The sequence below is a fragment of the Anopheles aquasalis genome, chromosome 2 (genome assembly GCF_943734665.1).
Source record: "Anopheles aquasalis chromosome 2, idAnoAquaMG_Q_19, whole genome shotgun sequence".
Lineage (NCBI taxonomy): Eukaryota > Metazoa > Arthropoda > Insecta > Diptera > Culicidae > Anopheles > Anopheles aquasalis.
The window spans coordinates 50,035,001-50,055,000 of record NC_064877.1 but is presented as its reverse complement, the minus strand read 5'-3'; the positions used below and the strand labels follow the sequence as shown (position 1 = coordinate 50,055,000).

At 47.1% G+C, this 20,000-nt stretch overlaps 6 protein-coding genes across 11 annotated transcripts in view; 3 read left to right on the top strand and 3 right to left on the bottom strand.

Moving 5' to 3' along the window:
- The window catches only part of LOC126571645 (neprilysin-2), a 13,956-nt gene extending 7,118 nt beyond the window's left edge, over nucleotides 1-6,838 (top strand). The window contains exons 2-8 of one of the 2 annotated variants that reach the window (XM_050230346.1): nucleotides 1,222-1,429; nucleotides 3,246-3,376; nucleotides 3,849-3,989; nucleotides 4,068-4,313; nucleotides 4,405-4,619; nucleotides 4,707-5,676; nucleotides 5,762-6,838. In XM_050230346.1, coding sequence (XP_050086303.1) covers nucleotides 1,341-1,429; nucleotides 3,246-3,376; nucleotides 3,849-3,989; nucleotides 4,068-4,313; nucleotides 4,405-4,619; nucleotides 4,707-5,676; nucleotides 5,762-6,351 — 2,382 coding nt within the window. In that variant the 5' untranslated portion in view covers nucleotides 1,222-1,340 and the 3' untranslated portion in view covers nucleotides 6,352-6,838. The remainder of the gene's footprint in view (nucleotides 1-1,221; nucleotides 1,430-3,245; nucleotides 3,377-3,848; nucleotides 3,990-4,067; nucleotides 4,314-4,404; nucleotides 4,620-4,706; nucleotides 5,677-5,761) is intronic. The other variant, XM_050230347.1, reaches the window with a different exon arrangement.
- Nucleotides 6,839-7,234: 396 nt separating this feature from the next.
- Nucleotides 7,235-9,936, bottom strand: LOC126571648 (ATPase family AAA domain-containing protein 3A homolog). Of its 2 annotated transcripts, XM_050230352.1 has the most exons (4): nucleotides 9,558-9,936; nucleotides 8,150-9,449; nucleotides 7,771-8,073; nucleotides 7,235-7,705 (listed from the first exon to the last, which is right to left on the bottom strand). In XM_050230352.1, exons 1-3 carry the CDS (start codon nucleotides 9,784-9,786, stop codon nucleotides 7,800-7,802), a joined length of 1,803 nt encoding a protein of 600 aa, XP_050086309.1. In that variant the 5' UTR covers nucleotides 9,787-9,936; the 3' UTR covers nucleotides 7,235-7,705; nucleotides 7,771-7,799. The 2 variants fall into 2 exon arrangements, with proteins under 2 accessions (XP_050086309.1, XP_050086308.1); XM_050230351.1 differs by having other exon boundaries at nucleotides 7,235-8,073; nucleotides 9,558-9,935.
- A 128-nt stretch (nucleotides 9,937-10,064) lies between these two features.
- Nucleotides 10,065-11,054, top strand: LOC126571661 (uncharacterized). Its single transcript, XM_050230385.1, has 2 exons — nucleotides 10,065-10,420; nucleotides 10,503-11,054. Exons 1-2 carry the CDS (start codon nucleotides 10,126-10,128, stop codon nucleotides 10,928-10,930), a joined length of 723 nt encoding a protein of 240 aa, XP_050086342.1. The 5' UTR covers nucleotides 10,065-10,125; the 3' UTR covers nucleotides 10,931-11,054.
- LOC126571652 (aurora kinase C-like) lies at nucleotides 11,055-12,612 on the bottom strand. Its single transcript, XM_050230371.1, has 2 exons — nucleotides 11,938-12,612; nucleotides 11,055-11,849 (listed from the first exon to the last, which is right to left on the bottom strand). Exons 1-2 carry the CDS (start codon nucleotides 12,421-12,423, stop codon nucleotides 11,175-11,177), a joined length of 1,161 nt encoding a protein of 386 aa, XP_050086328.1. The 5' UTR covers nucleotides 12,424-12,612; the 3' UTR covers nucleotides 11,055-11,174.
- A 375-nt stretch (nucleotides 12,613-12,987) lies between these two features.
- Nucleotides 12,988-17,544, bottom strand: LOC126571643 (centrosome-associated zinc finger protein CP190). Of its 3 annotated transcripts, none has more exons than XM_050230336.1 (3): nucleotides 17,275-17,544; nucleotides 14,726-17,199; nucleotides 12,988-14,652 (listed from the first exon to the last, which is right to left on the bottom strand). In XM_050230336.1, the coding sequence occupies exons 2-3, from the start codon at nucleotides 17,136-17,138 to the stop codon at nucleotides 13,349-13,351; spliced, it is 3,717 nt and encodes a 1,238-aa protein (XP_050086293.1). In that variant the 5' UTR covers nucleotides 17,139-17,199; nucleotides 17,275-17,544; the 3' UTR covers nucleotides 12,988-13,348. The 3 variants fall into 3 exon arrangements, with proteins under 3 accessions (XP_050086293.1, XP_050086292.1, XP_050086294.1); XM_050230335.1 differs by having other exon boundaries at nucleotides 17,302-17,544; XM_050230337.1 differs by having other exon boundaries at nucleotides 17,322-17,544.
- Nucleotides 17,545-18,448: 904 nt separating this feature from the next.
- LOC126571658 (keratin, type I cytoskeletal 9-like) overlaps nucleotides 18,449-20,000 on the top strand; it is a 3,401-nt gene continuing 1,849 nt past the window's right edge. The window contains exons 1-2 of one of the 2 annotated variants that reach the window (XM_050230380.1): nucleotides 18,449-18,516; nucleotides 19,969-20,000. The exon at nucleotides 19,969-20,000 is cut by the window's right edge and continues 1,849 nt beyond it. The gene's annotated coding sequence lies outside the window, so the exon portion shown is untranslated. The remainder of the gene's footprint in view (nucleotides 18,517-19,968) is intronic. The other variant, XM_050230382.1, reaches the window with a different exon arrangement.

Here is a 20,000-nt window from a genome sequence, read left to right as displayed (position 1 = left end):
CAACGTGTTGTTCATTCTAAGCTACTTTTTACTGCAAAAAGCGATGGGCAGTAGGCACACGGGAAGTATAATTTATGAAAACTGGGCCTCTTGATTTCGAATTATAATGGTAGTTTGGTTGACAATCCAGCTTGTACATTTTTTAATGTATTTTAAAGTACACTATTATCTATGAAGACCGTTGACCTGCGCAAATGTTACGCATTAAAGTTTGATAGCTGATTTCACTGCATGCCAGCGAATTCAAATGATTTATGAATTTTCTTCAAATTGATGCTAATCTAGGAAGCATACCGTAACCTGTTTTCCCTCATTAGCAGGTTTAACATTTCATATTTGGAAGTCCAAGAATACAACGATCTTCGTTTGATGAAGGCAGTGCCTGTAGTTCATACAATACTGTATCATTATTTAGCCTTTGTCTGGACATTTGCAAACCCAATATGACCACGAAGGATTTACAGAGTTGGAGTTATCGTTGGGTTTTATCGTGTCCGACAACAATCAGAAACATTAATTATAATATCACCTAACCTACTTTCCTGCCCATCGAAACATTTTAATTTAGCCTGATCATATCGCAAACCGTTTCCTGTTCCTTTTTGCGAAAATAACGGTGCAAGCATGGCAGTAGAATGTCCGCGCTACGTTTCTTCTCTGGTCAAAGTAACGGTTTTTTGTTTTCAAAGCCAGGATGAAAGTTTCAGAATGACGAGGTATGAAAGGGTATAGAATATTTATCTTTGTGGCCGCAGCACGCTGAAGCTATAGATTTGGTCCAAAAAGAGGCCAATTGGACGTGTTGCCACTCACTCCCGTTTATTTTGGGGTCAGCCACTCTTGGATTATCGGTGTTCTTCGCCAGTGGTAGAGCATCATAAACCGTTCTTCTTCCTTTATTCCGCTGTTCCTTCATCTCCATGGCGTATGCAAAACCTGTTTCCAATCTTAGAATGTGCTGCATAGCCTTCCATATTCTCACACAAGCGAAATACGAAACACGAATGTGTTCTACGGATCGTACTTTTACATACTTTTTATACTTTTTAAAGTACGTTTTTTTTACTTCAAGGAACAAATTGCAAAACGGGAAGGTCCTCATGAAATGATGAATCTTTTGTATACAAATTTACACATTTAAATTGATAGAAATTCGAACCCTTAGTAGCATTTTCGAAGGATTTATTTCTTCTAACAAGTCTCCATGCATACGTTTAATAGAATACCACACTCTAAGGAATAAATAGTTACTGGCTACGATTAAAATTAAAACCCATCACTACATCCAATTAAACGAGTCATTTGAGCAAATCCTAACCGCGTGACTTTATCCACGCATTATGATGATGATTGAAGAATTGCGTAGAGCTCGCAATTCCATTTTCGACCCGGATGACATCCCCATCGGGTACGAACAATTCAGCGGCAAGTAAGTTGATAGCAGTTAAAAATCTTTAAATTATGTATGTTAAGAATAACCGATGCACGATGGCAGCTGCGCGAATATGGGCGTACGCTAGTTGCCACAAGGCTGAAATAGTGATCAACAGGTGACCAACCAACAACCAAACACACCAATTCATCGCAAGTCATTGAGCAAGTGAGACCTAATTGCCAACGCAGTCCTTGAGATGAGTTATGTTTGGTTTCCCTTATAAAACCGGCCCAGAAACTGCTCCCTGCGTGCAAAAACGAATATTATTTGAGAAATGATGTTTTGAATAAAAGTGACGGTCAAGCAAAGCGGTGCGTAACCTTGCGAAGAATGCTGACTGTCTCCAGCGTAAAAAGGTGCCATGCAAGATAAAAACAATTCTTTCACTAGCTTCTGACACCTTACGATGTTAAAGCAAACAATGGACAAGTAAAACGAATGGCCAGCAGCTGGTATGTTGTATCTAGCTAAAGTCGGAAAATATTTTGTTGATACTGAGTTCAGGGAGTCAGTTGCATAGCCTTTACCATACACTAGCACAACAAGAGAATCTAGTTGGTTTGGAATTTCCTATCATTTTAAAACGATGTGAATGAAAAACCCTTGAGAAAGGAGTGTCTCATGAGAAAAACCCAACTAAACGGTTTCCTAATGTTCGTTTTATCGTTTTTGCAACAAATTCGTAGTCATTATGAAGGTGTAAAAAGTTACTACCAGCAACGATAAATTCACACTTTTAAACCATCGGTCTTTAGCATCGTTTTATGGCTAAAAGCTATTTTCTTACAGTTAGTACACATAAAATCATTAACAAAGCAGTTGCACGTGCAAAGCGTTTGACAACTGAGTGGCATGTTAGTAGCCAATAGAGTGCCTGCTACACAATCTATTTTACAAGCGTGCGTAGTAAATTAGTGAGTTAAGACAAAACGGCGCAACGATGTTGTCGACAAAAGCAACAGGTGGAATTAATCGCCGACCGCTGTTAAACAAGTGATCTTCCAATTGCCGGAGCACTGTCCCTGAGATGGTGCTGATTGTCAAAACAAATATCAACATGTTACTTTAACAATTAAACACACATAAAACACTGGCGATGATCCGCAATATTGCTTCTATGTCATAACGTGCGTTGCTAGTAGCATAGCTTCCGCCACCTGCGCACAAAGCAAGCGCTGATGTTGTTTATCATGGAGTGAAATGATGTTTTGGGAAAAATTGGACAGTCCAGCATGTGGGTAACCTTGCTGAAAACTGCTGACTATATGTCGCTGTCCTATGTATGTGGATTGCACAATAAAACAGTTCTTTTACTCGCTGCTGACGGCAAGCATTTTTGTTTTTGGACAAGTGTAATCGTGTGTTATGCTTTCACTCTCTCAACACTTCAGGAGGACAATGAGAACACAGAATTATAAATATCAAGCAATTGTGTCGCCTTGTGCCGTGCAATCAGCAAGCAGCGATACTGTCGCTGCTGGACAGAGGTCAAAGCGGTTTATCATAATTACCGACCATGAATAGCAGCTGTAATCGCTACTACTGTAAAAAAAAATGCGCCATCAGCCGCTTCAGGGTGAATCGACAAACACCCAAATGGCTAGGCGCCTGCGCGTTCTGCGTTAAGAGCAGTGTTACGTGAATGGAGCAAAATGGACGTTCAGATTGTATAGGTTCCGTTGAATCTAAAATCGAGATTCTGTTCACTTCCTAATGGCACACCAATTAACACAACACAGTTTAACGGCTATCAATGGGCAAATAATGATTCGGTCACCGTTTCCGTTCACGCTTCCCCGTCTTTCCCCAGGAATCCCAGCTGGTGGCGTCGCCGCACCGCCCTGGAGAAGGTTCTTACGCTTATCAGTGTCGTCTGCGGGGTAGCCGTAGTGGCGTTGATCATTTCGCTGCTGACGGTGGTTTTGTCCGACAGAATACAGAGTAAGTAACAAAATAGTAGTAAATCCAATGATTTTTTTTTTATTCTCATTTTGGTAATGACTTTTATCCTACATCTATTGATTCAATCCAGTGAATGAAGTGGGCATAGTTTGAATACTGATGAATTTGGTTAAAAATGAATCACTAGTACACAACAACGTAGAAAGCACATTGCGGACACTGTATTAAGGTTTTGAGGACACCCATTGAAGATATCAGCATATTAATGGGCAATATTTCAAACCAGCTGTAACGTAATTCCTCTTCGGTCACTCCCCTCAAAGTTAACGTACAAACAGTGACAACTCACTGTCCTGCTTTAACCTCCCTGTAGCGCACTGATGCGTATTTGAATGGCCTTCATTTTTGCTGGTTAACACTTCCAACCTAAAATGGCACGATAAAATGCTACGCAAATAGTTTTAACTGCTTCTGCCGTACTTCAATATCTTACTTGCGCATATTTTGCCAGGTGAAACCAGCCCATCGTCTGCTCAACCACTAACCGGCGGAAGGAGAGGCAAAGCATTGGCACAGCATCCGAACGCTTACAATGGCGTGGGAGATAAGAACACCGACAACGTTTGTCTCACACCCGGCTGCATTCATTCTGGTTCGTATTTGTGCATTAATTCCTGGTAAAACACCACCTTACAGCAGCTCCTTAATTCACCATCTTCTTCTCCTGTAGCATCGAAGGCACTGGAGCAAATGGACCCGGAGGTGGAACCGTGCGACGATTTCTACAACTATGCGTGCGGAAAATTCGTGAAAGAAACCGTTATCCCGGACGAGAAGGTCTCGGTTAACACATTCTCGGTGATCGGTGATCGGTTGCAGCAACAGCTACGGGCCCTGGTCAGCGACGAAATCAGCGAGTCGGAAGCGACCCCATTTAAACTGGCCAAGAACCTGTACAAGCTCTGCATGAACAAAAGTATGTCAGAAGCCGATCGGTCACATTGGCGCAACACCGCTTCTTTCGATCATCGCTTAGTGATCGCCTTTCCCATTTTCGTCATCTACAGCTCGGATCGAGGAGAAGGGTATTAAACCCCTACTGGACATTCTGGATAGTCTGGGTGGATGGCCCGTTCTGAAAGGCCAAGACTGGGATCTGGACTCATCTTGGTCTTGGGTGAAGTCGGTAAAAGATTTCCGCAACAACGGATACAGTACGGACTACTTCTTCGACTTTTCCATCGGCAGTGATTTGAAAAACTCTACTCGCCGCATCATCGATGTAAGAAAGATACCCGAGAGAACATCACTCATCACTTTATCGATTAACTCTTGCTTGTTTGCTCTTTTAATATGTCCCTTTCCACAGACCGATCAAGCGTCACTGGGTATCAGTCGAGAGTATCTAGTGAAAGGGATGGAAAATCCAATTGTTTCTGCTTACTACAACTACATGGTGGATATGGCCGTCCTGCTTGGAGCGGACGAGGAGCGAGCAAAGCGGGAGTTGATGGATTCGCTGAATTTCGAAATGGCCCTGGCGAACATTTCACTGCCAAACGAGAAAAGACGTAACGCAACCGCCCTGTACAATCCAATGACCGTTAAGGAGTTCCAACAACGCTACCCCTACACCGACTGGCTGGAGTATTTCAACGCCATCCTGAAGGATACCGGCATCGCGATCGATGAAAACGAAGTGATCATCGTGAGTGTACCGAGCTTCATGAAGGAGCTGGGCCCACTGCTACAGAACACGCCCAAGCGAGTGATGGCGAATTATGTGATGTGGCGCATCAGTGGATTTTCCTCGTTTTTCCTCACGGAAAAACTTCGCAAACGTCAACTCCAGTACAGTACGGCTTTGAGTGGCAAACAGGAACAGGAGCCACGGTGGAAGGAGTGCGTCGAAATCACGTCCGGCAGTTTGCCCATATCGGTCGGTGCGCTCTACATCCGCAAATACTTCCGCGAGGAATCGAAACGAGCGGCACTGGACATGGTGAACGATATCAAGGGCGTGTTTGTGGACATTTTAAAGAAGGTCGAATGGATGGACGAGATTACGCGTGAATCAGCGCTGGAGAAGGTTTCAACCATGGCTACCCATATCGGATACCCGGACGAGCTTATGAACGACACCAAGATCGCCGAGTACTACAAGGATCTTGAGTTCCAGCCAGAAAGCAACTACCTGAATACAATTCTCTACATGAACCAATTCGGTACGACGAAAGCGTTCAAGAAGCTGCGCCAGCCGGTTAACAAAACCGATTGGATCACTCACTCCAGGCCTGCCATCGTAAACGCCTTCTACTCGTCCATTGAGAACAGTATTCGTAAGTAAACGAAAAGACGAGATTTCCAAAGAGAATCCAATCGTTCATCGTGTCCTTTTTTCTATGCTCTTTTTCCGCCCCCTAGAATTCCCAGCGGGTATCTTGCAGGGTCAGTTTTTCTCCTATGACCGGCCCAAGTATATGAATTATGGTGCTATTGGGTTCGTCATTGGACACGAGATCACGCATGGCTTTGACGATCAGGGCCGACAGTTCGACAAGAACGGGAATCTAGTCGATTGGTGGCAAGCCGACACGAAGAAGGCGTACCTGGAGAAAGCACGCTGCATAATCGAACAGTACGGCAATTACACCGAACCGAATGTGAAGCTCAATCTCAACGGTATTAACACGCAGGGTGAAAACATTGCCGATAACGGTGGCATCAAGGAGGCGTATTACGCTTACCGCAAGTGGGCCGAAAAGAATGGTCCCGAACAGCGACTACCTGGACTTAACCTGAGTCCAGAACAACTTTTCTGGCTATCAGCTGCTCAAACATGGTGTTCAGTATATCGGCCGGAAACAATGAAGATGCGTATCACCACGGGTGTGCATTCACCAGGACAGTTCCGTGTACTCGGTCCTATGAGCAATATGCACGAATTCGCCAAGGACTTCAACTGCCCCGCCGCTTCACCCATGAACCCCGACCATAAATGTGAAGTGTGGTAGAGTATGTCCCCGATGGACAGAAACCGCCGCAGTAATCAACCCAGACGCACTAGCCGTGATTGATAGAGACGGCATAACAGAGAGGAGGAAGTGAACTTAATTTATTGCCTCAACCTCTTTTTCAACAATTTACATGGCAAGTTTCTTCAAAATACATCCCAATTGTTCCGGGGTGGTAGACTTTTGAAAGAAAGGCCATTAATGGTACGCAACAACGGTAATGCTAACCAATCGCGAGTACTCCCATAAGTGGTAATTTTTGGACAAGGTGGAACTCTACGACTGATTGGAATTGAAATGGATCACAGTTGGAGTCACGTGGAAGCAATGGTGTTAAATTTGTTTCATTGCCAGATTGATGCAGAATAGAGGAAAATAAACAACTTAATGTTTGTAATACTTAATGAATGAATGTGGTTGATTTGTGCGAAGATCGTTTTTTATTGTAAACGCCATGGCCACACTCAGACGTGCAAATTTAGCTACGTTGTTCAGATCCCCACAGCAGATGCAAGGTAGCAGCACTGTAACATAAGCACACGACATCGTGGCGCTGTATAGTATCAGTACGATACTATCAAAGGTCATCTGAGTTTTACACAATTTGCTGTAATGTCATAGCTTAGTTTAGTCATTTTAAATTTTATAGAAAAATAATTTGAATAAATATCAAAATTCCTTTGACAAGGTAACAAGGGAAGTAGCATCTCGGTATTCGGATGTATTGGAACGATCTGGATATGGATTCGTACAGTAGAGCTGAGTCACTGAAAAACATTGGTGGATTTCCGCTAAATGTTTTATGAACTAAACATTTCGCGCATGGAAAAATGTTTTAAAAATATGGTATAGTAGTATATGGTTTGAATTCAAATAGATCGGATACGGATTTATAACACTTTAACGTTACTCTGTATTTTCCATTCAAACAATATAATGTGTACAAAAAGAGTAATGGAGCGTAAGGAATTATTGTTACGTCAATAACATTTCGTCCCCTAGTATTCCTATTCCGTTGTCACGATATTGAACACAGTGTGATCCACCTAAACCTGACATGCGTGTTGTATCTCAAATGCATTTCGTAATACGTGCACGTGATTCCCGGTCGTTTCTAGGAAGTTTAATATAAATTTCCCAATGCGATACGAAACCTGGCAGGAATAATGAGGGGGGAAGCGAATGAACGTATTCGTCTCATACAACACACCACAGCTAACGATCCTTACATTCTCTCCGTTTACATGGGCAGCTGGCTTTCGATTGGAATGCTCGTTTCACAATAATGCACCCAACGAGATTGCAACTCCAAGCCGTTTTACCAACTACCGTAAACAGCCCTTTAGCAGTCAAACTCAAAGTAAGCCCCGATGAATAAAGCATTTTGTAGGGTTATGCAGCAGCAGCTAGCATAGTAACCTGTGGCGACTGATTTCGGAGCGTGATGTCTATTGCGTGAGGAATCCCTTGCCACCGGTGATGGATTTGTGGTCCAGTTTTTCCTGCTCCGAAAGCCAAGCCATCTTTTGCCGATGCTGCCGAGCGGCTGCCTCGCAGCGGTCTAGGACCATCTGCTCCGTCAGCACACCCTCTTCCGAGGCGTAACAGGCGGCCTGCCACGACACTCCCAGCTTCGAGATCTCTCGCCCGGACATGCCTTCACACATTTTGGCCATCTTGCTACACACTGCACTGTAGTCCCATTGCTCTACCTTGAATCGCCTGAAAGGAAAGAAAATGAAATCAATCCGATGTTCCAAAGAAGATCGTCGTTGTCTGGCTGCGCTTTGCTACATACTTCTTGCCTTCGGCCGCTGGTTGCAGGACAAACTTGTCAAAGTACAATCGTATAAGCCGTTCGCGTTCCTCGGGACCGGGCAGTGTAAACTCGACCATTTCATCCAACCGATCGTTGATGGCGTAATCGAACTGTTCAGGAGTGTTTGACGCGAGGACCATCATAAAGCGCGGATTCTGCTCGCCGGTGCGGTACAGGAATGCGTTCAGTGCCGAGCGCATATCTTCGGAGATTTGCTCCGAAGAACGTTTCCGCAGGAACGCATCGGCTTCATCGATAAATAACAGTAAACCTCGACGGCTCGTGTTCGCCCAATCGAATACTTTGTGGATGGCTGTTACTGCATCGCGGCCCATCGGACCAACGTCGCCACCGGTCATGATGGCGTAATCCATTCCCGAGTGCATTGCCAACCGTTTCGCGAACATCGTCTTGCCCGTTCCCGGCGGTCCATGCATCAGAATGTTCCGGTAGAGTCCCTGGTTGTTTTTCGTGTTTTTCGTGGCAATCGCAATATCTCGCAGTCGTTCTTCCAGTTTTGGTTGCAAAACCACTCCCTGCAGAGCGTCCGTTGGTTTGTTCTTGAGTCGCTTCACCGTATCGATCGGGTGCTTCAGGGCTTCCAGAAGCGAGAACCGAGATGTTTCATTGACCAGCGATGGTTTGCCTATGCGGGCCTCTACGTACCGAGCCGTTACTCCCGTGGCACCTTTAGCCGTGTAGATACCGAGCGCGAGCAGCGACAGCCCACCGACCGTAGTGGCCACCTTATTCCAATCAGTAAGCAGGGCGGTTGCCCCTTGCCCAAGCACAGCACCGGCCGTTTTGATGCCCTCCATCACGGTGATACGGTTCTCTTCTGCCTTCAACCGGATCTGTTCCAGCGTGAGATCGCGGTTTTCGCGATCCACTTTTGCCTTGGCGCGCAGCTCAGCCTCCAGGAGCTTCATTTTGTTTTTCTCGCGCAGCTCCATCTCGTGCTCGATCGTCTTTCGACGCATAGCTTCCTGCTTCGCTACGCTCTCTTCCTGCTTTCGCAGATTTTCCTCCTGCACCCGTTGCTGCTGGGCGAGCTGCTCCTCGTAGCGCTTTCTGGCCAGCTGATCCTGATACTGCGCCCGCTGCTGTTGCTGCTTTGTCTCCTCGGCGAGTGTTTTCCGGCGCTCATCGTGGTCCACTCGCTTTTGCTCTACCTTGGAGGCTTCGATGTGCGCCTCGTACTCTTTCACCTTCGCCATATATTCCTGCTGGCGGGTGCCTTCCTGCATCTTGGACAACTCCAGAGCCTCGCGGGCATGTTCTGTGTGGGGCGGCGGAACGAAACGGGGGAAGAATGGTTACTCGTCATGATCTAGCGGATGATGATACCCTGCGGGTGCATGATTACGCAACATCGCCGCCTACTTACTCGATCGCTCCAGCGTGCGTGCCGCTTCGGCCGCTCGTTCCAGCGCTGACGAATCGAACCGATACGCCTCCATGGCCTTTCTTTCCGCTTTCGTAAGGTTCGCATCGCCAGCCGCCTGGCCCGCACCGGCACCCGCTGAAGGAGGCGGACCGGGTGGTTCGGGGCCACCCCCATCCGCACCGGCTCCTTGGGGCGGCACTTGACTCTTATAGCCAAAAAGCCACGACATGACGATAGGACACTGGGGAGCACGTTTGAGGGCCGGAACACCGGTTTTACGGAGATCCGAGTGCCAGAAAACCCGAAGCGGTTACGAGGCACCGAAAACGTGCTGCACGTGCAAAACAAGGAGCGGAACCAGACACGGTGATTTTAATCCCATGCCTTTTCTCACTCACTCTTTGCTACAGGAAATCAGGCAGAGTGAGATAAAAAAACTGCCCATCAGCAAAAATCAGCGGCCCCAGCGGCATCAGCAAAAATCAGCCGTTCAGCGTTTCAGCGCAGTGGAAAACCCAAACAAACCCAAAAACGGTGGGAAAAGTGTTTCAGATTTCGGTGGAAAACGATGAAAACCCGAAACGTTTGGACTTACGATGAAACGCTGGAGATGCTCAACATCATGCACGAACAGGAAAGCCTGAAGGCCATGAATGGTAGACCCTTCCGGAAGGATAAAGCGTTCCGTCTGGTGAACGAGGAACTGGCCCGGCGCGGCTACCTTCTGCGGGATCCCAAGAAAATAGAGCATCGATGGAAAAATCTGAAGCGGAAATACTTCGATCTACTCAGGGACCCGAACCTCTCGGAAACGGACTCCTTTCTGTACTTTGATGAAATCGATCTGCTGATGAAAGGCAAAAGTAAGAGTACGCTCGCTCGGATTGCACTAAGAATCGGCCGCTTTCCATTGATCTATTGACCGAATTTGCCTCCTTTTTCCAGCCCCCAAGCAAGACGCATATCAGCCCCAGAGCAAATCAGCCCCAGATAAGGTGATTAAGGAGGAACCGTCCGATTATCTGACTGCCCGGAGCGTTACCGGTGACGATGAGGAGGTTGAGCGGCCTCGCAAAGAACTGACCAGACCGATCCAGCAAAGGCGGTCCCTGCGCACAACGAAAGGGAAATCGAGCCGTTATAACATGGAAAACGTTCTGCAACGCTCGTCTCCGTCGTTCGAGGGAAATTCAACGGAAGATTTGGTGTATCGGCTACAAACGCGATTAATGAATTACCAATTTGATCTGTACAGCACGGCGCAACGAGAATCGGATGAAACTTTTCTGGATATGAGCCGCCAGCTGATGGAGGAAAGCAATGAACGGTTTAATACCATTTTGGATGAACTGTTGTCAAGACATGGCCGGTAGTAGCGAAGCAAAGAAGGTCACCCAATCAAAAGATCCTGGCACCATTTTCGGGGTATCAATTTACGTGGACACACTGAAAAGTCAATAAAGGATAATTCCATAAACAAATATTACATTGAGGGAAAACAGTATTCTATTGAGCAACATTGAAGCGCTTCTTCTTTCACCTATTCTTTTGCATTACATCTAATTGTAGCTTAAGTCAAGCCAAGGTTTAAAACCAATAAAAAGGCCAACAACGGACTCATTTCTTCTCAACCATCAGAGTTATCCAAGGGTGTGTGGCGATGTTCTCTAGCGGCATGCGTTTTTCCGGCTCCCGCACCAGTAACCGAGAGATCAAATGGCTGGCCGGTTTCGATATATCCGATGGCACAGTGTACTGCACTCTAATGATCTTGCGGTAGGTTTCCTCGTAGGTATTAGCTAGGAATGGAGCCTTGCCACAGAGCAACTCGTAAGCCAGCACACCCAAGCTCCACAGGTCCACGGTTTTCGTGTGCGGCTGACCCTGCACCATCTCCGGTGACAAATAGTCCACCGTTCCGCAGAGCGTGGTTCGCGATGAGGTAGGTTCATGCACCGACCACCCAAAGTCGGCTATCTTGAGTTCGCCTCCGTGTCCGAGCAGCAGATTTTCCGGCTTGATGTCTCGATGAATAACGTTGCGCTCGTGCAGATAGATCAGAGCCGATACGAGTGAGTTGATGTAGTAGGCGCTGCGTTTCTCAGGGAACCGCTTTCCCGGTTGCTGCTGCTGCTCCTTAAACAGCGTACCACCCGGGGCATACTCCAGGATGAGGTAGATGCGTGTTTCATCGTGAAAGTATCCGTACATGCGCAGGATGTTCGGGTGGCGTAAATGAGATTGGATTTCAATCTCACGCCGCACTTGGTGTTCGATACCTTGCGCGTGGACCTAGCAACGAGAGGGGATCATCGTGTAAGTTGCGTGATGCTGCTGTGAATTGGAATCTATGAGGGATTTAGTGTCTCCGGGGGCATACCTGTTTCTTAAAGAGCACCTTCAGAGCGATGACGAACTTTGTTTCCTTTTCCCTTGCGAGATAGACGTTCCCGAATTTGCCCTTCCCTAGCGGTCGTCCGATATCGAAGTTGCTCAGCGTCCAGACCTTTTTCGACGGTTTCGTTTGTTGGCCACTGTTTGCGGCAGTACCTTGTTGTGGTTCCTTTTTTGGCGACGAACCACCAGCAGTCTTGGAGCGATTTTCACTGCCTGGCTCCACCTTAATCGGTTTGTTTCCGGAGATGTTCGAAGGTACAGCAGCAGTAGCTGGAGGTGGAGGAGGGATCTGCGGCGTCTTGAAGACGCCGTTTGAACGATCTTCTTCGATCTTTACCGCACGTTCGGTTTTTACTTTCAAAGGCGCCGCCAGCCCCGATACAGCGTTAGCTGGGCCATCGCCATTCCGCTCATTTTCCTTCTTTACCACCACGGTGAAGAGTTTTCGGTTTTCTTTGTTACTTGCCATGTTGACCACCTACTTGGCGTGGCTGCTGTTGCTCGGTAGCGTACGGCACTTTGCAGTGTTTGTTACAAGCTTCTGATAAACGTCGATAACGATAACGCCAAAGTGAGCTCCGTGTAAGCAGTTTTCCAGCCGTTTTCGTCAGTTTGCAGTTAAAATTTGTAGAGCCTTGACTGTGCGGTTTTTTTAGGCGCCGCCAAACCGTTTTTCGGTTTTCCCATGCAGCAAAAATATTCTCAACAGACCCAACGACAAAATATCCGTTATTTCAAAAAAAATGTTTTTCGCGGCTCCTGATCCTGATCCTGGCTCCTGCAGTGTCCTGATCATTTTACGAAGGATACGAAGGATTACCTTCCTTCTTTGTATGTTAAGCAAGATATTTTCAACAGCCCTACAACTAGCCAAAGTTTTCGTGAACTCACTTACTCTTATACGACCAACTCGTGAATTCTATGGGCCTTTCTTTGAAGCAAATATCTTAATTTTCCACAAATCGCGTTAATTAATCTTTTTCTCTCAAAAGATGGCTTTATTTCGGCTTGAAAATGAGGATTCCATTTTGGGAAGTGTTACTAAGGCTATTGTTCTTGTTTATTTCCCAAGCACTAGCTTAATATAAAGTAAACTTTAAAGATAACTCTCCCAGAACTTACGTACTTGTACTGCCGTTTAATCTCTGAAGAAATGTATTAAAAAAGAATGAGCTTACAAAATTCTGCACAGAGAAAAACGCTTCACTTTGAAAAGTGTGGCGTGATTTGCAAAATCATTTTGTTTTGCATAATTCCTTTAGACTTCATGCATTGATCACTTACGTAACGAATAAAACCTTCTACAAAAACAAAACACTCACGTTGCTTATCGCTACTGGCTACAAACTAGGATCTGGGGCAAAATCTGGGGTTTTTCATGTTTCTTCACTGCTTTATAGCTCATCGTCTTCATCCCATTCGCCCAGTAAAGAGTTTACATCCTTCGACTTGGACACCTTCTCCTTATCTTCCTCATCCTGATCCTCCTCTTCATCCTCTGTCTTTACATTTTCCAACTTCTTTGCCGTTGCCGCTTTGCTGGATGCGTCCGATTTCTTCGCACTTGTCGCATCATCCGTATCGACTGTCGATGGTGATGTTTTTGATGCTTTTTCAACATCGCTAGATTTGCTGGCTGGCGCATCTTCCACTTCATCCGTTTCCATCGCCTTCGAGTCGTCATCATTTTCATTTTGATCTTCATGTTCCTGTTTAATTTTTTCCTTCTCTGTCTTTATCGATCCACCAGCAGCTTTGGGCGTTTTCTTTCCCAACTCTGTCTCCGTGTCGGAGTCATCCTGTTTCGATCCAGGCTCGTTGCTCCATTCGTCCAGTAGCTTATCGATCTCTTTCCCAGCAGGGCTCTCGCTGGCAACGGGCTTCTTATCTGGGTTAGAGACACTCGGCTTGTCTTCCTTCTTTTTATCCTTCTCGGAGGTACTGGGTTTCTTGGATGAGGAGCTCGTCCCTACAACCGCCGAAACCGATTTCTTTTCTACGGTGGATGCCCCTTTCTTATTGGAACGATTCTCTGTGGAATCATCGCTCGCCGATTGTTTCGATTCCGCTTTGGCGGCCGGTGCCGTGGAAACTGACGCCGTCGATTGCTCTTCGGTGTCCTCCGACCAGTCCCCTTCCAGCTCTGATATTAATTTTAATTTATCTGATCTGTGACGTTCTTCTTCGGCATCTTCTTTATGTTGCTTCTGATTTTCCACTTTCTTGTTATCGCTTGTGCCAGCCTTGGTCGTTGGTTTAACCGGTTCGCTGCTCTCGAAGCTGGTATCGGCAGGAAGCATATCCACGTCTTCGGCAGTATCATCTTCCTCGCCAACCTCTTCTTTACCACTCACATCCGTTTTGCGCGACTCTTGACTCTCCTCCTCCTCTTCGGGTGCCACGCTGCTCTCCTCATTCGCCGGCTTATCTATCGATGAGGATGCTTTCTCCGATAGCGCAGCCGAGTTTTGCGAGTTTTCATCATCCTCAGAGGGCGCATCCTCTTCGTGATTCGTGGAATTCGTCTTGCGATCTTCGGTTCCAGCATCCGTTGCACTATCGCTGTAGACGAGCATGATGTTTTGGTTGCCACCGGCAACAGCACCATCCGTATCGGCCGCACTTTCGACAATCTGCATACCGTCATTGATCTGTAGCGTAGAGCCATCGGCAAACTTGACCTCGTTCATCATAACCACTGGAAAGTGGAGGAAGAGAAATAGAATGATTAATCTATGCCGAACGATCCATGAGAGGGCGTTAGTACGTACCGTTAGCAGAGTTGATTTGCAACTGTGAAATGATATCCTCTCGCTGTGACGGTGTCAGCTGTATCTCGGTCCCGTCCTCGGACAACAACTTCGTGATGACGCCGGTGTTTTCAGCGCTGATGGTGGCCGCATTTTCACCGTGCACGCTTGCCAGCTCTGCCTCGATGAACTCGTTTTGATAGTTGGGATCGTCGATTACGACACCAGTATCACCGACGAGTCGCAGGCTTGTGGCGATACCAGAAGCCACATTGCTCAGTGCTTCCGCTTCCGATGATCCTTTTCCGCCAATTTGTGAAACCGTTTGCGACTGAGCCGTATCTATGACAAACGGTAGCGTATTTGCTTTCAAGGGCAATGTAATGTTGGACAGGATCTTTATCTTGCCCTCTGCTGGACGATGCGCTGGTGGAGATTCCTCCCTTCCTTCTTGAAACTCGTCCTCATCCTCACTAAAATCCAGCACTCCGTCACTGCGAGCCCGCTCGCGGTGCTGCTCCTTCATATGATAATATAGATCCAGCTCCTTTTCGAACACCTTGTTGCAGTAGATGCAGTGTTGTCGCTCTTGCTGATGCGTTTCCTCCACGTGTTGCTTCAGAGCGCCGTTAGTCATGGCTACGTGATCGCACTCGCTGCAAGTAGGAAACTTGACCGGCGGTTTGATTCCATGCTCCACAAACCAATGATACACCAAATGAGGATTGCGGGTTTCGGCCCGCCATCCGCAATGCTCGCAGATCCGTGCATCGATGCGCTCCTTGTGCTTCACGAGCAAATGGTTGCGGAAAGCCTTGTAGCTGGGAATGCTAATTGGGCGACCGTTGATACCACAGCGTAGGCATAGCCACGGGCCGGTCATGTTTTCGGCACCCTTCGCAATCAAAGCATGCATCGTCTTTGCGTCAATGGTTTTTGGAGGATTTGGCTTAGTAGCCGTGGCCGTTGTTGTGGCACTCTTGCTGCTGTTATTACCTCCACCTCTACCACCCCCCACAGCAGCAGCAGCAGCAGCACTTCCGCTAGCCGTGGTGCTTCCCGGTTTCAGTAGCTGCTCGCTACGAATGGAAGCCGTCGCTTTGCGTACCATCGAGATGTCCTGTTTGAGCGGTGTTGCGGTGCGGATCTCCACTTTGCTGCTCCCAGCCTGGGCTCCGCTCCCGGCTGCCTGGTTAGAGCCGGATGGCATCTTTTGCATGATTTTCAGTTTGATGTTTTTGTTCTGCTTCACCAAATGCGGGTACTTCTTGAGTACCTCCGATATGATCTTTGCATGATCGACATTTCCTGACTCATCCTTGACGGTGATTTGCTTCATCGAAGATGCCATCGCGCTCGGAGATTTAGTTTCCTGCTTGACGACAATCTGCTTGTTCGCCTGTGATTTGGCCAGGGCTGACTTGAGCGAGGCCGGGGGCTGATAATCTTCATCGTCGTCATCGTTAAAATGCGTATCATCATCGACATAGTCCGGTGAGTCGTCGTCGTCCGTGTTCAGTTGGCTGCGTAGCCGGGCTGCCTCGGTGAACTCCTTGACCTCTTCCAGATTGGGTTTCTTGGCGGGCGGTGAGGTAATGGTTCCACCGGAAGCCCGCTTTGCCACATTGGTGTTGGTGTAGCCTTTGCGCAGCTTCTCAAAGGGTGATGGTTCATCCTCCTTTTTTACCTGAACAGCCGTCAGCAGTGGCTTGCTCTCATAAGAGATGTCATCGAAATGTCCCTCTAAACCCTCGGAGAGATCGGTGTCATCGAAGCGTGACGGTCCCGACTTGGATTCCTTTGCGTGGCCGTACTTTGCCACCAGTGTGCCCGATTCCGGCGTATCCTTACCACTCCCGGGGCTTATCTGTTGTCGCATTACCGGCAGACGTGGTTTCAGTGCAGCATTAGATCGAGTCGCGACGGTACTGGCGGCAGGACGCGGAGCATTGGGGTGGTAGGTCGTTGCTGGCCGAGCAATCGGCACACCGGCCCTTGGCGCCTGCTTATTGAGCAATACTGGCTGTTTGGAGATGCGCGACGTTTGGCGGTGGGCCTCGAGCAGCTTCAACAACACGGTCATGTTCATATCCGTGGCCGTCTTCAGCAGTCGCTCGTACATGGTATACTGAAACTCTAGGGTGCCGGTGTACATGAAGTTGACAATCGGGACGATGACATCCGCCTGCAGGTCCATGGGCATGATGAGCACATCGTCGTACATCTCGCAGACGCTCTCCAGATGGTTGAAGTAGTCTGTGCAGGCGGACAGCACCAGCCTGTGGACCTTGAGCTGCGAGTTGTCGTTGAACTGCAGCGTGAGGTCGCAGTGATCGGTCTTGTTGAAGAAATTTTGCAGCTTCTGCAGAAAGAACACGCCCCAGTTGTCCACCTTCACGGACTTGGCCTCGCTGTAGCGCGTCATCTTGCTCATGGACTGTGGTCCTTCTCCGCAAAGCAGGGGGCACGAAACCGGAATCCTCCTCCTCCTTCTCCTGACCAACGGGACCAGTACGAAACAGATATCCGGGATAAGAAATTGGGCCAAGCGTACACGAACGTTTGTTTACCAAGGCGCTGATTGTCACCGCCCCTACCTGCAGCCACTCTGTCTCACCCGAGCAAGGAGCGAATTGTGTGCGGTACGCTGGTTGAACTAGATTTCCCTCGAACGAAAACAGCTCTGCAAACTGTTAAGGGTTTCCGGGGCCAGGGTTACAAAATCCGTTGATGAAACAAAACGTAGGTTCAAACGGGGGAGCCACCTATTGCGGGGCTGGAAGTTTTTAAACGAATTTTCACTTCGCCAACGCTTCCAAACGCGCTTCGAAACGCTCGCACAAAATGGCGACCGCCGCGACGAAAAAAGCTCCCTTTGGCGATAGAAAGCTGTCCACCAAACCCGTTCGAGTAAACTCGAAATTCTAAGCTCAAATGATCGATCAAAAAAAGGTTGAGCAACAGCTCTGCCTACCCATTTGAATTGACCGTTAAAAATCTCGCAGCCACATCCCTTCTTATCACAGTGCGATATAAAAATTGGGTAAAAACCCACTATTAGCACCCCTCTCACTGAGTGCCTGATTTCTAGCACAGGGCCAAAACTTTAAAACGAAAATTAACGAATAAAGGGGGGAGAGGGATGTTAAACACTTCCTAAACTATTATCAAAAATCTAGAGCAGAAAACACCCCTTCCCCCCTTCCCACATACCTTAATTTACGCTTTAAGCTGCCCATAGACGCTCAATAATTTTATTTATCAATGTTTTGGATGCAAGAATTGCGTCGAATTGTCCTTTTATTTTTATTGCTCATAGGTGGGCAACACTGGCCTAGTCCTCAATGTTTCTATCAATCAGGGCCACAGACGCATCGTGTTCGATAATGTGGCCCACAGAGTATTGACGCCAACATGCAAGTATTGAGAAATAAAATTGAACGTCTATGGGCCGCTTAAGTGACCGATCACTCGCTCGTTTGTTGAAAACAAGGAGTATGAATCATTTAAACGACCAAAATCGATACTATACCTGGCAAAACCATTGAAAATTTCCGGATTTCCTTCGTATCACCAAACGCTTTCTGTCGATTTGGTAAACATGTTTTGACAGCCACTGAACCAAAGCAAAAATCCAATGTGGCGGCGAGCGAAGTGCCTGTTTAATTAACACACTTTGATTGGAATGCCTTCCCTGGTTAGTTAATACACCAACCACTGTGTGTGTGTGTGTGTGAGTTGCCAGAAAAGTTTCGATGAGAGCGGATCGTGTGAACGAGAGTGCGCGTTTATAAAAGGTTTTATAAATTTCCGTGAGTTATAATTTGTACAAAAAGTTGCTTATCGTCGTACTATTGCACCACAAATCCATTTTTGAACTGCACAAGCGTGGTCCACAATCGGTGTGTGAATTATTTGGGCGGTTTTGTGCCTTTTGCGACTCTTCTCAAACCATCGCTTTTGTGAAGTTCCGTAATACCGCAGGAAGATACCTTCTAAAACCCCTTTTTCGCAAAGTTGTGTTTGAAGAAACAGTGGCAAATCTGTGTTTTCGTAACAAACGTCTCCGAGTGCGATTTTATCCATAAACGCCTTTATTTCTCATTGCTCAAATGCCTTTTTTCACAAATTTAGTCACTTTTGGTGGCTGAATGGACTGAATGGAAAAAAGCGATTTTATCCCTCCTTCAAGGGGCGGAAATGGTGGAGAGATCAGTCCGTTTTCATTGTTGTAAAACTCAAAATTGCTGTTCCAAATGGTGAGCGACGCCATCTTGTGCACGAACGTTTCACGCAACCTTCGACGCGCGCGACTGTGAATCATTTTTTTTGCCCATTCACATAGTCCAACAATAGTTTGTTTTTTTTTTTTACATAAACCAACTTTTCGGGTATCAATCAATCTCCAAACGTCCAAACTTTTGCTTCTCTTTTGTATAGAAATTAGGATACCACTCTGCTCAGGGTCTAGTCAGGGCTTTCATCGCGCAAAGTGCGTAGTTTGTAGCTGTTGCTAGCGGAAAACTGATCGAAAAAGGTGCTGATTTGCGACTCTGGCGTAGTACGTGACGTCGCGAATTTGCTTGGAAAACGATTTCAATTACCCTCCGCAACCACACACACGTCACAAAGGTTGCGCTTTGTTCCTCGGTTAATCATCATCAGGCTTACCAAGCGGTCCAAAGGGCGTTCGATGCGGGCTCACAAAGTGTTCAACATTTTCCCATGGACACTCTGAAGGAAACGCGTTTCAACATATTAGGGGTTGCGCGCTTGGTAAAATCGGGGTTAAAAGCATCACAGCAAACCATTCACAAGCGTGCAATATAGAAGAGGGAGGGAGGTGGAGGGAGGGGGGAGAAGGGGCAGCTGCAAACACAAAGGAGAAGGGAAAGCGAAAGCCCACACTAGCGCCCTCTACAGGCCAAAACCAGTATGCGTTGGTGTGTGTGCTATTGTGCGTAAATCCCACCAATAGTGTTCGTGAGAGGGGCTATCTCGTCGCAGAGTTTACGTTTCCAATGACGTTGTTGCCTCGAAATCTAGTTGTTTCACAAATCTCCAGCTACCATCAGCCGTTGAAGTTGATGAGTCTTGAGCAGATAGGCAGCAACGGAAAAGGTGACTTGGATGGGTAGCGCAACTTGCAAGTACAGTTCAGCAAAAACCATCTCAGAGATCAGAAAAAATCGTTACTTCTTTGTCGAAGGGTGCAGGGGGGTAGTTATGTTGCGAAACTAACCAAGTAATGTTTTCTCCTCAAGGCGAACGAGAGTAATTCAGCTGCAGAGTCAAG